General features: G+C 42.7%; 1 protein-coding gene across 1 annotated transcript in view; it reads right to left on the bottom strand.

Annotated features, from left to right (window-relative positions):
• chrnd (cholinergic receptor, nicotinic, delta (muscle)) overlaps nucleotides 1-13,801 on the bottom strand; it is a 47,404-nt gene extending 33,603 nt beyond the window's left edge. Inside the window, exons 1-3 of the mRNA XM_041181604.1 lie at nucleotides 13,750-13,801; nucleotides 8,974-9,119; nucleotides 6,369-6,413 (exon numbers count right to left, since the gene is read on the bottom strand). Of these exons, the coding sequence (XP_041037538.1) occupies nucleotides 6,369-6,413; nucleotides 8,974-9,119; nucleotides 13,750-13,801 (243 nt within the window). The remainder of the gene's footprint in view (nucleotides 1-6,368; nucleotides 6,414-8,973; nucleotides 9,120-13,749) is intronic.
• Between the last annotated feature and the right edge of the window lie 1,503 nt (nucleotides 13,802-15,304).

Below are 15,304 nucleotides of genomic sequence, written 5' to 3'. Positions count from 1 at the left end.
GATAATTTAAGTGTAATCCTGCAGCTCTAGTTAATAAGTAAGCATCACCAATCCAGGGACACAGGCCTATTGCCCAATGATTTCATAAACTTGGGAAACTTGCTGATGATTGCACAATGTTCAGCACCATTCACGACTCCTCAGACACTGAAGCAGTCCATGTCCAAATGCAGCAAGACTGGACAATATCCAGGCTTGGGCTGACAAGTGGCAAGCAACATTCGTGCCACACAAGTGTAAAGCAATGACCATATCCAACAAGAGGAGATCCAATCATCGCCCATTGATGTTCAATGGCATTACCATCACTGAATCGCCCACTATCAACATCCTGGGGTGTTACCATTGATTAGAAACTGAACTGGACTAGCCATATAAATACTGTGGCTACAAGAGCAGATCAGAGGCTAGGAATCGTGCAACGAGTAATTCACCTCCTGATTCCTCAAAGCCTGTCCACCATCAATAAGGCACAAGTCAGGAATGTGATGGAATGCTCTGCACTTGCCTGGATAAGTGCAGCTCCTACAACACTCAAGAAGCTGCACACTGTCCAGGACTAAGCAGCCCGCTTGGTTGGCACCACATCCACAAACATTCACTCCCTCCACCACCGACGCACAGTAGCAGCAGTGTGTACCATCTACAGGATGCAGTGCAAGAATTCACCAAGGCTCCTTCGACAGCACCATCCAAACCCACGACCACTACCACCTAGAAAGACAAGGGCAGCAGATAGATGGGAACACCACCGCCTGGAAGTTCCCCTCCAAGTCACTCACCATCCTGACTTGGAAATATATCACTGATCCTTCACTGTCGCTGGGTCAAATTCCTGAAACTCCCTTCCTAACAGCACTGTGTGTGTACCTACAGCACATGGACTGCAGTGGTTCAAGAAGGAAGCTCACCACCGCCTTCTCAAGGGCAAGTAGGGATGGGCAATAAATGCTGGTGCAACCAGCAATGCCCACATCCCGTGAAGGAATAATTTTAAAAAATGTCTTCCTCTTTCCGAGGATGATCAGATGCTTATGAGATCCTAAAGGTTACAGATGCAGGATTAAAGTTACAGCAAATGCTGTGGTCAAAGTGAACATTGTATGTGTGGGACCAAAGGAGCATGCTGATGAGGGGGGATGAGCACTGCTTCTTAAGAAGTTCCACTGTAATCACCATCTTTCATTGAATGAAGGAAAACTCGAAGGCAGGCACCACAAACAGGCCATGATCTAAGGGCTGGTTAGAAAAGTAATGACAGAAACACCAGAGCTGGTATCTAGTTGTTTCCTTGGGGTGTAGTGAACAAAACTTAAACAGGGTACTGTACAGCTCATTTTCTGATCTTCACCTGGAGTAGGACATTGCTGAATAAAGGCTATAGTCTCTTGGTGCTGAAGAAGTACTATTGAAGAGACACTTAAACTGGAGAAGCTTCTAATACCTCCTAGCCATTGGTGACCGGGACCACTGACTTTGCTGTAGAGGTTTCAAGTTAGGCAAATAATGTTCTTCTGCCATAAAATAAAGGAAATCATGTTAAAAAGGATTAAATAATTCAGAAAACTACTTCAGTGCCTATAGAGTACTCAGATAGGAATTTGCAGAGATAGGAACATTAGAACACAGGGAAAGGATCAAGCTATTTACCTCCTTGAGCCTGTTCTTTCATTTAATGAGATCATTGCTGATCTATTACTTAATTCCGTATATCTGCCCTTGCCCCATACTCCTTACTGCCTTTGATTAAAAAAATCTATCAGTCATAAGTTTTAAATTTAATAATTGATATAGCATCAATTGTTACTTGTGGAAGTGAGTTCCAAACTTCTATCATACTTTGCATTATAGAAGTGTTTCCTAATTTCACTTCTCAAAAGTATGGCTCTACTTTTTAGACTATAACCTCTGATCCTAGATTGCCCAAACAGTAAAAAGAGTTTCTCTCTATCTAACCTATCTGTTTCCCTTATCATCTTTCTTCCTATTCTTTCTCTTACACTTGTTCCTCCTCTTCCTTCTAGCAGCTTGTCCTGCTCTGTATGACCTCTGTTCACTCGCCCAGTCATCCTATATTTCATGGGGAAGGTTTTTTGGCGCACCCATATCTGACAGGAACTGTTTTTTGCAGATAAAGGATTAGGGGTAATTGGGAAGGAGGCAATGGATTAATGGTATTGTAGCTGGACTAGTAATCCAGAGACCCAGGGTAATGCTCTGGGGACATGGGTTCAAATCCCGCCTCGGAAGATAGTGGTATTTGAATACAATAAAAATCTGGAATTAAAAGGCTAATGATAACCATAAACCATTGTCTATTGTCATAAAAGCCCACCTGGTTCACTAATGCCCTTTAGGGAAGCAAATCTGCTGTCCTTACCTGGTCTGGCCTACATGTGACTCCAGACCCACAGCAATATGGTTGACTCTCAAATGCAATCTGAAATGGCCAAGCAAGCCACTCAGTTGTATCAAACCGCTACAAAGTCTCAAAAAAGGAATGAAACCGAACGGACTACCCAGATTCGACCTAGGCACTGGAAACAACAATGGCAATCTCAGTCCTGTCGACCCTGCAAAGTCCTCCTTACTAACATCTGAGGGCTAGTGCCAAAATTTGGAGAGCTGTCTCACAGACTTATCAAGCAACAGCTTGACAAAGTCTTCCTCATGGAATCATATATTACAGATAATATCCCAGACACCACCATTACCATTTCTCGGTGTGTCCTGTCTCACCAGCAGGACAGAAGCAGCAGAGGTGGCAGCACAGTGGTAAACAGTCGGTAGGGAGTTGTCTTGGGAGTCCTCTACATTGACTCCGGACCCCTTGACATCTCATGGCATCAGGTCAAACATGGGCAAGAAAACCCCCTTCTGATTACCATGTATCGCTCTCCCTTAGGTGAAGAATCAGTGCTCCTCCATGTTGAACACCAGCTGGAGGAAACACTGAGGGTGGCAAGGGCGCAGAATGTACCCTGGGTGGGGGACTTCAATGTCCATCACCAAGAGTGGCTTGGTAGCACCACTACTGACCAAGCTGATCACAGATGCCAGTCTTCAGCCAATTTGATTCACTCCATGTGATATCAAGAAACGGCTGAAGGCACTGGATACTACAAAGGCTATGGGCCCTGACAATATTCCGGCAATGGTACTGAAGGCTTGTGCTCCTGAACTTGCCGTGCCCCTAGCCAAGCTGTTCCAGTACAGCTACAACACTGATCTCTACCCGCCTATGTGGAAAGTTACCCAGGTATGTCCTGTACACAAAATGCAGGACAAATCCAACTTGGCCAATTCCATCCCATCAGTCTAGTCTCAGTCATCAGTAAAGTAATGGAAGGGGTCAGCAACAGTGCTATCAAGTGGCACTTGCTTAGCAATAACCTGCTCACTGATGCCCAGTTTTGGATTCGCCAGGGCCACTCAGCTCCTGACCTCATTACGGCCTTAGTTCAACTATGGACAAATGAGCTGAAATCCCAAGGTGAGGTGAGAGTGACTGCCCTTGACTTCAAGGCCACATTTGACCCAGTGTGGCATAAAGGAGTCCTAGCAAAACTGGAGTCAATGAGAATCAAGAGGAAAACCCTCCACTGGTTGGATTCATATCTAACAAAGGAGGATGGTTGTGGTTGTTGGAGGTCAGTCATCTCAGCTCCAACACATCATTGCAGGAGTTCCTCAGGGTAATGTCCTCGGCCCAACCACCTTCAGCTGCTTCATCAATGACCTTCCTTCCATCATAAGGTCAGAAGTGAGGATGATTGCACAATTTTCAGCACCATTCATGACTCCTCAGATACTGAAGCAGCCCATGTCCAAATGCAGCAAGACCTGGACAATATCCAGGCTTGGGCTGACAAGTGGCAAGTAACATTTGCACCACACAAGAGCCAGGCAATGACCATCTCCAACAAGAGAGAATATAACTATTGCCCCTTGATGTTCAATGGCATTACCATCACTGAATCCCCCACTATCAACATGCTGGGGGTTACCATTGATCAGAAACTGATCACCTCTTTTCTATTTTTCCTCAGTTCTGATGAAGAGTCATTTGGACTCGAAATGTTAACTGTATTCATCTCCGCAGATGCTATCAGGCCTGCTGAGTTTTTCCAGGTATTTTTGTTTTTGTTAAGCTGTGTCTGTGTGTGTCCAGGGTTAATCGAAAGTGAGGTTGTTGGAGTCAGATTGCCTGTAGACTCTAAGGGATGAAAGATTAAAGGTGTTATCTTCTTGCAATTTGTAATGAGGCCTATTGGTGGGTTTTAATTTACAAGGAAACAGTAGATCTGAAAGGGGTTAAAAATATTTATAAAAATGGGTTTTCAGCTGTAGGGAGTTGTTGTCCCACTGAAAGCCAACTCCTGTGTTTTGGAGTGTGCTGAAAAGCTGTGAAAGTTTTTTAATTGAAGTAAGTGACTCAGTTTGGGCCAGAAGAATATTTGTCGTGAGAAACAGTTTGTTTTGAATCTACCTTTGGAAAAACCACATCAGTGTGGATTTGTTCTGGGAAGTTGTGGATTGTACTTCTGTTTAAACTGAAAGCAATTACTTGGTTTGGGTAATATTTCCTGGATTTTATGGTTAAGAATCTATAAGAGTTGTTGCCAAAAAGATAGATGCATTGTGTACTTTAGGTAACGCATTTTGGGGTTATTTTGCAAGGTTTTTTTCTAACTGTGTATCCTCTATCCTGTGCATTTAAGTTTGATCTTTTCTTTCTTTTAATAAACAGTTTAATTCTTCAAATTTTTAAACATTATCACTAGAGTCCTGTGCTTTTGTGTTCAGTAGCTTTCCCTCCTCGTTTTTACAATACAGGAAAAAAAATTACAATCAGCTGAGATGGATTTCAATCCGAGATCTGGCTTGTCAGCACTAATATCAGATGTGGTCATAACAGAAGTAATTGTGCATGTTGAAATTAAGGATCAACGAAATAAATCATGGAGATAAAAACAAAAAAACTGCGGATGCTGGAAATCCAAAACAAAAACAGAATTACCTGGAAAAACTCAGCAGGTCTGGCAGCATCGGCGGAGAAGAAAAGAGTTGACGTTTCGAGTCCTCATGACCCTTCGACAGAACTTGAGTTCGAGTCCAGGAAAGAGCTGAAACATGTTGCCCAGTAATAGTATACAGACTCATTTTTATGAAATTTCTCTTTCTGGTATTTTGATAAAGACATTAACCAGTTTACTAAGTATTCTTTAGAAATAGTTGTATGTAATACAGAACTTGAGTATTGCTGAAAAAAGAGACAATCTGTTGAAGCTTTTCGTCTTGAGCTCATCAGGACAGATATGCAAGAATACCAAATGTAAAGGGAACAACAAATAATTATACTGCATAAGAAAAGAGTGCTGATTGGTTCACAAGTGGACTCTGAATGGTAGAATTGCCATGGAGAATGCACCAGGTAACAGTTAACTGCCAAGCTTTTGCTTAAATTAAACTAGACAGATGGATACTGATTGGCCAAGGCATTGCCATGGGTTGACTCTGATTGACCAAAGCATTACTATAGGAAATGAACCAGGGAATGGCTATCCCTTAAGCTTTTGCTTAGTTAAAAAAGGAGTAATATGCTCCTTCTGTCTGCAAAGGACAGGCCCCTGTGTATGAATATATGTAGCTTCTAGCATGCGTAAATTGTGAGCTTGACTAATAATCCTAAATTGGTTGTCAGTGTAATTCCTAGCACAATTAGGACTGTTTAACAAGTGTCGTCCAATCGTGGAATCATGTCTAATGTTGGACACTATGTTTTGAGCTTTGCAAGCGCGGGCTGGTTGGTTACAGCCAGTACTTTGCCTATTATGAACAGCCGAAAGGACGTTCTGTTTGATATGATCAGTCAGTCATTTGGCCTACATACCTGGCATATCTGGAGGGGGTTGGGTGCCTCCATGAACAGCCTCCTTTCAACATTGGGCAACCCCCCAAAAGGTCTGGTCCCTACAGGTGCTTCCCCCCACCCCACCCCACCCTGCCAACCCCTCCCCCCCGGCCTCTCCACCAACACCAGTACCCCTGTCTGACCACCAGCCAGGCTTCACCTCCCCTCCTTGCCCTGAGACCCCCATACTTACCTGATCCTGGACTCCTAAGACTTAAGACTCTGGGTACTACTTGTTGTCCCAGTCCTGTCCACTGCAGCTTCTGACACTGCTGGGTCTAGAAAGCTGCCAGTCAATCTGATTGGCCAGCTGCTCTCTGAGGTGGGACTCCTTCCCAAGTGAAGAGTGAAAGTCCCATACCCAGTCAATTAACATTCATTGAAAGAAAACCCCGCCTGGCCATGATGTAAAAAGAATTCAGAAATATGCTACATGACCAGTTCCTCTACTCACATGATCAATCCAGACATTTGTTGTCAGAGTCTCATCAACTTCTTTCTATAAGGTATTGAGAATATAGAAATACATTAGAGATGATATGTTTAATAACATTTGATTTGGACAGGTGTGAAAGATTGACACAAATTTCATATACTAGGAGCTTTGCATGTTCCAATGAACTTCATTCCCACAGTGATGTTTGATGAAGACCCTTCCAGTGCAGGAGATATCTTTTTTGTCTCTTTGCGTCAATAGCCCTCCATCCTAGCAAATACCACCTCATCTTCAACCTTTATTCCTTCTCCAAAGTTCTGGCAAGTGCTTTTGCCTCCCAAATCAGTGGCTATCATTTCCAGAACTCCATGTTTGAATCCCTCCAACCAGCTTTCTGCCTCTGCCAGGGTAGTGAAATGCTCTTATCATAGCTGTAAATGGCATCCTAAATGACTGTGACAATGGTAAACTAGTCCTTCTTGTCCTTCTCAAGCTGTCTGCAAGCTTTAACCAGACCATTCTCTTCCAATGCCTCTCCTTTGTCATCCAACTGGGTGAGACTACACTTGCCTTGTACCATTCTTAACTATCAAGTCATAGCCAGAGAATCACCTGCAATGGCTCTTCTTCCTGCTATAGTACCATTACCCCTGGTGTCCCCTAAGGATCTGTCCTTGACCTTCTCCTATTTCTCATTGACATGCTGCCCCCTGGTAACATCATCCAAAAACATAATGTCAGGTTCTACATGTATGCTGACAACACCCAGCTCCCCGTCACCATCTCTCTCGACCCCTCCATCATCTCTAAATTGCCAGACTGCTTGCCCAATATCCAGTATTGGATGAGTTGAAATTTCCTCCATCTGAATATTGGGAATACCAAAGCCATTGAGTTGAATTATGCCAGGTGCTATGGTCCCCACCTCACAGCTAAAAAGTCAGGGGAAAGTCCACCCAGAGGAAGAATGTCTGCCCTGCAGCCATTTAACAGCAATTGGCTATTAATAGGCTGGAGACGGGATTTCCTGCCTCAGAGAGCCGCTTGCCCAACAGAGGCCAGCAATTCTCAATTACCGATAATGCCACCATGGCCTTTGCCAGTATGGGGGAGGAGGCATTCAGCGATGGATCAGAACTTTGTAAGTGTTTTGGTGTTAGGGAAGGTATCAGCAAGGTTTTGGGGCTGGGATTTTAGAGACAATGGGGGGAGGGGAACTTTGCGACGGTGGCACCTTGTGCGGGAGAGGCTTCCAATGGACAAATAAAAGAGGGGCATACATCTGCCCACCACCTGCCTATGCAGGGAACCTGCCAAACTGGCTGCTTGATGTGAACTTCTCTCACCGCCAGTTGGCCAGCAGCCCGTGCCACCCTTGTCGCAGGTAAAGTTGTGGTGGTATGTAGGTAACGGGAAGGAGGTCTGTTTGATTTAACATGCGCCCCCTGCTTTCAAAACCGCAGGTGGGAGAGTGTTAAATTCAGCCCATTGTCTACAGTCCCAGATATAAGGCCACCAACTCCATTCCTCTCCCCTGACAACTGCTGGAGGCTGAACCAGTCTGATTGTAACCTTTGTGTTGTATTTTACCCTGGGATGAGCCTCTGACCACATATCCATGCCAGGCTTCCTATTTCTACATCTGTAACATCACCCGTCTTCATGCCTGCCTCAGCTCACCTGGCGGAGAAACCCTCATCTGTGCCTTTCTTATTCTGGATTTGACAATTCCAATGCTCTCCAGAAAGGCCACAACTTTCTGACCATCCTGAGTCTGCCTCACCACTTGCAAATGCACATGAGCTTTCCTAGTTAAAGTTTCTGCACACTTTCCCCCATTAACAGCCCAATTACAATATTGAGAAACACTAAATAATTGGTGGTATGAGCAGTGTCACATAATGTCATTTTCAGTGATCCTTTAGGGCTGAGATGGGGAGAAATTTCTTTACTGAAAGGATTGTGAATCTTTGGAATTCTCTGCCCCAGATTGAATGTGCCATCGTTGAATATATTTGAAGTTGAGATAGATTTTTAGTCTTTCATAGAACGGGGAGAGGACGGGAAAGTGTAGTTAAGGCTGATGATCAGCCATGTGGTCATATTAAATGATGGAGCAGTCTCAATGGGCTATATGATTTCCTCCTGCTCCTATTTCTTATGCTTTTATATTCTTGGTGCCGTGCATATTTTGCAGACTATTAGGTATCCTTGAAGAAAATGCCAAATTTATATTAAAATAACACTACTGCAAGTGCAGTAAAGCTCTGAAGAAAAATACAGTCTGTTCTCCTTTGAGAACTCCCATCCAAATACAATGTCCTTTGTACCCAGTCTTTATGCTACCCTGGCACAAAATTTGGTTAATTGTGCCAGATATTCATTTAAATACTTTTTTGTGTATTCTGTGATCTATGAGAGAAATAAAATATGAGAAATGGGTAGAAGAGTACTAGCGAACTGTATAATCAGTGCTATCTACTTCCTTTTTTAAAGTTAGCACTTTTAATATGCAGAAACGCAATGGAATGTAAAATTGTAATTGACTTTGCTTAATTGGCAATTTGTACATGTTCTGTTAGTAGATTCAGGGGTCAATGCCCCTCAATAAGTGTTAACTTACTAATGAAATGAGATTGGAGAGTGTTAAACCCAATGCAATGTTCACCACTTCATCCTTCTGCTGCACTGGCCGTACATCTTTATTATACTTTCTGACTATTAAAAGATCATTAATCAGCCTCTCCTCATCATTCTTACCAGAACATCCTACAGATAAAAAGAGAAAGGACACATGTCATTTGGAATGTATGCAGAAATTACCTCACCAGTTGAAATACCTTAGCAACACAATAATCAGAATGTCTGTAGCTTGTCACTTAAAAAAAATCTTAATAATTACACTTTACAAAAGGAAAACAGCAAGATATGTCATATAGGGTTCTGATTCCCAGGCTGAAAAATTAAGCTCTAATAAACCTTACCCTTAATAGTCCCTTCAATAGACAATTAAACATTGATTGACCGGAGACATGTTTGCCGGAGACATGATTTAAAGGGACACAGTTCCAACATAACAGCAGGATAAGAAAAATACATTACATGGAATTACATGCCTAACATTATAAAATGACATATCAACTGTCTTACCATGACTAGTGCCATGGAAGATCTACTGTTATTTACCTAATCAGTTTTATCACTTCTTGTGAATATTTAATTCACTTTAAAATGGATTATGCATTGTAGTTTATTATGCATTTTTACAAATTTCTGACTTTCCTTTATTCTGCACTGGTTTGAGGGGTCATAGTTGTGAAATGAGGGAGATTCCAAGTGTGCTCATTAGCCATTCTGATTAGTGTCCAGAACAGTGGCATATTTCTTCTGTAAGGATCTGGTGTTTGATAACTTTAAAGCTTCTTAAAATCTCCAATGGTAGCTGTAGATTTACAGCTCTGTAATTTTGTCAGTGATCCCAATCCCTTGTCTCTTCCATTCTCAACTCCAACAACAAATGAATGGAAATTATGGATCTCTTTGTCAATAAGATTCAGATCAGCCCGTCTGCTGCCTCTGCTACTTCCCTTCCTCTTCTAAACCATCAAGCCAAACTTTCCATAAGACACCCCTGACCCTAGTCTGAACTTGCATCTTTGTCTAGTTTTTCTTCTATCTGCCCTTGTCATGAGACCCACCTACTTCTCTCTTGACCCTATTTCACCAAACTGCTGAACACCTGGCCCCATGTTAACTGATATCCTTAACCATTACCTCTCCTTAGGAACTGTAGCCCCGCCTAGAAATCTGCCATCATAACCTTGCTCCCCAACAAAACCCACCCTTTACCTCCTAAAGGAGAGCCCAGTGGGGGAGGGAGTACCTGTGGGATGCAAGCCTTGGGAGGTGTGCCTGATGTGGAAAGGGGGTCCTTGAGGGAGGCACCCCCCCTTCTCCCCTACTTCTCTCCCCCTCCCCATCCAGGGTGATTTGACACGCTTCTCCCCAGCCCCTAAACTCCTCCCACCAGTTTCAAAATTGAGGCTGGGCAGGAACAAGTCCTTAAGTGGCCAATAATTAGCCACATAGTTGGGGTGAGGATGGCTGGGCCGACCTAGGCCTCGCCCAAACCCTCTGTAAAATTGCAGACAGGTCGGGGGAAGGCTGGAGGGCAGTGGGAAGGTCATCAGGGTAATTTTATGGACTCTTTGTCTGCAACCCTACTAGCAGGGAAGGGAAACATAAAATTCTGCCTCAAGTTCTGTTCATCCACTCGCTGACCTACATTGGTGCCTTAACAGCAGCTGCTGAGGTGAAAATCTGAAAGGTGCATGGAACAAAACGGCTGTAAGAGAAGGCTGAGGAAATCAGCAGCCATCTCTGCAACCTGAGCACTTTCTACGAGAGCAGTCTCAGGAAGCTGCTCTTCCAATGGCAAGCTTCCATCCATGGTTCCCCTCAGGCTTGCTGGGTGTGCCAATTAAACAGTCAATATTGCATCTTATCCGCGTGACCTCCTGCTGTGCAGATGCATCCTATACATAGCCGAGGCTCTGAAACAGTGTAAGACATGTGTGACACTATCAAAATTGCATTGCCCTTGGAAATTTTCTGCTGATTAGCCACTTAACAAATTTAATTGATTTCCCACTGCTGCTGGCAGATTGTATTCAGTGCAGAGATGCCACCTCAGGAAAAGCGAGAGGGGGAAAGAAGACATTGAGAAAGCAGTATGATACATTTTTCTCTGATATTGTTTGGTCCCCAATCTCCAAACCCAATGCCAAGGACATGGTAAAATTTCCCCATTCTATGTGTGGCTTTGCCATATTTCTGGGTCACCAGAATGCAAACACTTTAGTGTTATGCCTGCCGGCGGGGGGATTAATTTAAACAGTCCTGATTTCTCCTCTCACCACCTGACGTAAACAGAAATGTATTTTGATTTTGATTTCCCCCTTAATAAGTGGTGGCGTATTTCCCTAGCCTTCATTTTTGGTGTGATCCAATTTCTACTAATAACCCCACAGCAGACTCATGGTAGGGTGAACTCAGAGATAGTTTATTTGCACATGCTCAAAACATGGGAAGGAGTTGCCATGTATCTCACTGTACACATACAATAAAGGAGGGACAGGGGAAGGAAAGATATACAGGACAAAGCCCAAAGGGAAAATAATTATTGTTTCACGTGAGTCCAGAGTCCAGAATCAAAGTCTGATGAAGTATTCCTTCTCAGAGATCAGCAGGCTGTAAACTGATGCTGTATAGTTCACTTTTCCAGCAGTGTTGTCTTCCACGATATCGTAGACATGTGGAGGTGAATCAGTTTTGTAGGCGATGGTACAGAGGTTCCAGCAGAAACAGATGGGGATCAGGCATTCAAATCTGGACAGAGGCCCTTTTCTGTGTTGCTGCTTGTAGATGTTGAAAATAGCAGGCTGAGCTTTGCAGCTCCAAAAGGCAATATAACTGGTTCCACCAGCTAGAGGGACATGTCACATGAATCCCACCTCTCCACTCTGGCTTTGGCAAAGGGTATGTAACCCTTTGTCTGGTCCCTGGGATTGTTAATGTTCCAACCATTAAGCCTTGAAAGGGTGGTTGAGAGGCCTTTTGACATACTAGGTGAATTGACTCCAGTTGGCCGGGCCTGGCTTATGAAATGTAGATGGCCTTTGTATTGAATTTGGTCTCTACAGCCCACAGGGGGTTGTTAGGGCCTCTTCAGAGACAACAAGATGCCAATTTCGCGAAACTGACGTATTAATTCCTTTTGTTCGAGGAACAGGGACATAGCTTCAAGCATTTCAAAAAGTGTCTTTGTCCAGTTATAAAAATTTTAGAAATTAGCCATGAGGATACAGCAGATTAAGGAGCATCAGCAGTACTGTTACCGTCCTGTCAGAATAGGATTTTTATGTTTATCATTTTCATATTTGAGAAAAAGCTAGATAAACCTAAAAAAGTTTCAACAAACTCACATCTATTTAATGCCCAACTGTCAGCTCTGGTCTTGAGCCGGGCCCCACCTGTTGGGATCTTGCCTGTTGTCTGCTCCGGCCTGTTGCCAGTCTCCGCCTGTTGCTAGGCTTCAGCCTGTTGTCACTATAACCTGGTGTCACTACAACCTGTTGTCAGTTCTGGCCTTTATGATGACCTTCCAGCCTGTTGTTGGTCCCAGTCTGTTGCCAAGCCCCTGCTTTTCATTAGCTCGGGCATGTTGTCAGCCCTAGCCTGTTGTCAGTCTTGGCCTGCTGTTGGCCCTGGCCCATTGCTGAGCTCCTGGCTGTCTGTTGTGGGATCCTTTCTGGAATTGGCTTTGTCCTGTAGTCAGCCCTGGTCTGTTGCTCGGCTCCGGTCTGTGGTTGGCTCTGGAATGTTGCATTGCAGCCCTGGTCTGTTGCCAGCCATGGTCTGTTGTTAGCCCCAGCATGATGAATTTTACACAAAGTGAGTTCTGGATCTTTTAATATTCCTACTACATTTGCTAAATTCGGCTGTCTGTGCTTCACCATTCTCTATAGGACAATGATTTTTGGATATGCCCTTTGATATGTCCAGCCTCCAGACTATACAGATTTTTTTCCTGCTGCATTAGCCCAAAGAACTGTTGGGACTTATATCTACTTGATTGTTCTACATTGATTGTATTTAGTTTTTTTCTGGCTCAATATCCCTGCTGCTAAAATCCTAGTTTTAATTTCAATTCTGTCTATCATTTAAAGTTTTATAGCTTTTGTTTACTTCTTTAATATATTCATTTGTTTTGTGATCACAATTGAAAAATATTACTAATTTTTTAATAAGTAAACACAGATTCCTGTCCCCCTGAATTAATGAGTAAAATATGCTAAAAAAAAAACAGCTGCTACACACAGTTTCCTTTTTGACATCTCCTCAGCTATAGCCATTGCAGAGTATTGGGAAGTACACTAAGGGAAGCATTCGGTGAATGCTAGACTGGGCTTCTGATGTTGGTTAGTGTCAATTCATGAATAGCCTTGGTTAAGTGTAGATGTTACTAGTAGTATTATGGTAAGCTGTCTGAGGACTGCACAAACTAAATTGGAGTAGGTCTTAGATTCATCGGAGAACAACTGCACCCAGACTGGTTCTGCAAATATTGCAAGTCTCAGTTTTAAAAAACAGCTATTGTCAAGGTTACTTACCTGACTAAGTTTCTGTGCATTCCAGAAAAAGAAAACCTTCTACTTTTGAACACGACAAAGGAACTTCCGTTCTCTTAAGATTAAAAGGACATTTCAATTTAAAAAGATTTAAAACAAAACCCCTGTTTAAGGCCAGATCAGAGAATACTGTTAATTCAAACCAAGTGATTACCATTATCACTGAAAAATTGAACAGAAACTTTCAACAATAATAAGACTTCACTTACCTGTATAAAACAGGCAGATGATGAGAAGATAAACAGCACGAATGTTCCACATTTGCAAAAGCATGATTCTGAACTTAATAGCTACTTTGTGCGTTTGGCAGTTCGTAACAGCTTTTGTTTGAAGGGCACAGAGAATCTGAAATCTAATCCAGGGTTGAAACTGACAGAAACAGCTGCTGGCACGGATGGATATAGAATAAACTCACTTCCATGTGAAAGATCTGGAATCCCACAGCATGTGTGTCATATCTGTTGTGATGTGTATTCCACCTGAAGGCCATCCCTGGGTATATAAATCAAAGCTCACATTCACTTTGTGGTTTATGGAGCAGACCTACCAACAACTTCTTATTTCGTGGCTCAAGGCATGGGAAAACCCATCTAGCAATTTCATAATCTTTGTGATTTTCAGTCAGATGTAAAAATGATAAAGAAATGCAATATTCCACATAAAATGTAATAAGTAATATTTATAGGAAACTGTAAAACAAAGCATTGATTGATTTGTTTCAACAAAAAACTTGTATTTATCTAGTGCCATTAAGATAATAAAATGTCCCAAGGTATGGGAGAGTTATAAAGCAAATTTGCCACCTGACCATATAAGGCGATATTAGGGGAGATGGTCAAAAGCTTGTTTAAAGAGGTAGACTTCAAGCAACATCTTAACAGAGGCCAGAGGGGTAGAGAGACGGAGAGGTCTAGAGTGGGAATTCCACAGCTCAGGGCCTAGGCAGCTGAAAGAATGACCATCAAAGATGAAATGGTGAAAAATTGATTTTCAATGTTTAGACCTATTGATGCGCAAACCATAATCAATCACAACAGACAATAAGCAATAGAATTTTGAAGTAGCTGGGAAACCTCTCCGGCCTCTCCCCCTCCATATCCCCTGAGGACACCAGTTTTTCAAATCCAACAGATGTAGACTGCTGCTGATCTGTTGGATAATGAAGTTGCATTTTAAAGCATTGCTGCAATTCCTAGTTTGATTTCATGCTGTAAAAATTAAATTCACAACTCAAACGATTTTGGTAAAGGTTTGTCTGGCAGGTAACAGTTTCTAATTTTATCCTATTTTTTAGATTGCAGCAGGCAGTGCAGAGAATATTCACACATCATGCAAATTTGAAAGCTGTATCCCTCCTATGGTGTTCTTTCACATAACTTTATTGGTTTAATATTACTTTAGCTCCTTTCATCATAAGGTATTTCTTGTCAGGAGCCAAAAGGTTCCATATGCATGTCCAGAATTGTCCACATTAATTTTTATGGAGAGAAAATCATAGATTACACACATGTTTCCAAATATGTGCTCCTGGCTATAAGGATATGTGCTGGGGGTAAATATTTCACATCCATTTACCCTTTCCAGTTAATTGGACAAGCCAGAAACTACCTCCTACCGCCACCACCCCCCACCCCACATCCAACGGCACCCCCATCAGGTCCTCACCAATATCATTTTAACCAGCTGCTTGTCTGACTCCTGGTCAGCATGGTTGAGGTCAGAAGTCACTCTGTAATGAATTTACAAATCAGAAGCTCTCCATGT

This window comes from Carcharodon carcharias, chromosome 2 (genome assembly GCF_017639515.1).
Source record: "Carcharodon carcharias isolate sCarCar2 chromosome 2, sCarCar2.pri, whole genome shotgun sequence".
Taxonomy (NCBI): Eukaryota; Metazoa; Chordata; class Chondrichthyes; order Lamniformes; family Lamnidae; genus Carcharodon; species Carcharodon carcharias.
Note: the sequence above shows the minus strand (reverse complement) of the source record. Positions and strands in the feature narration are given on the sequence as shown.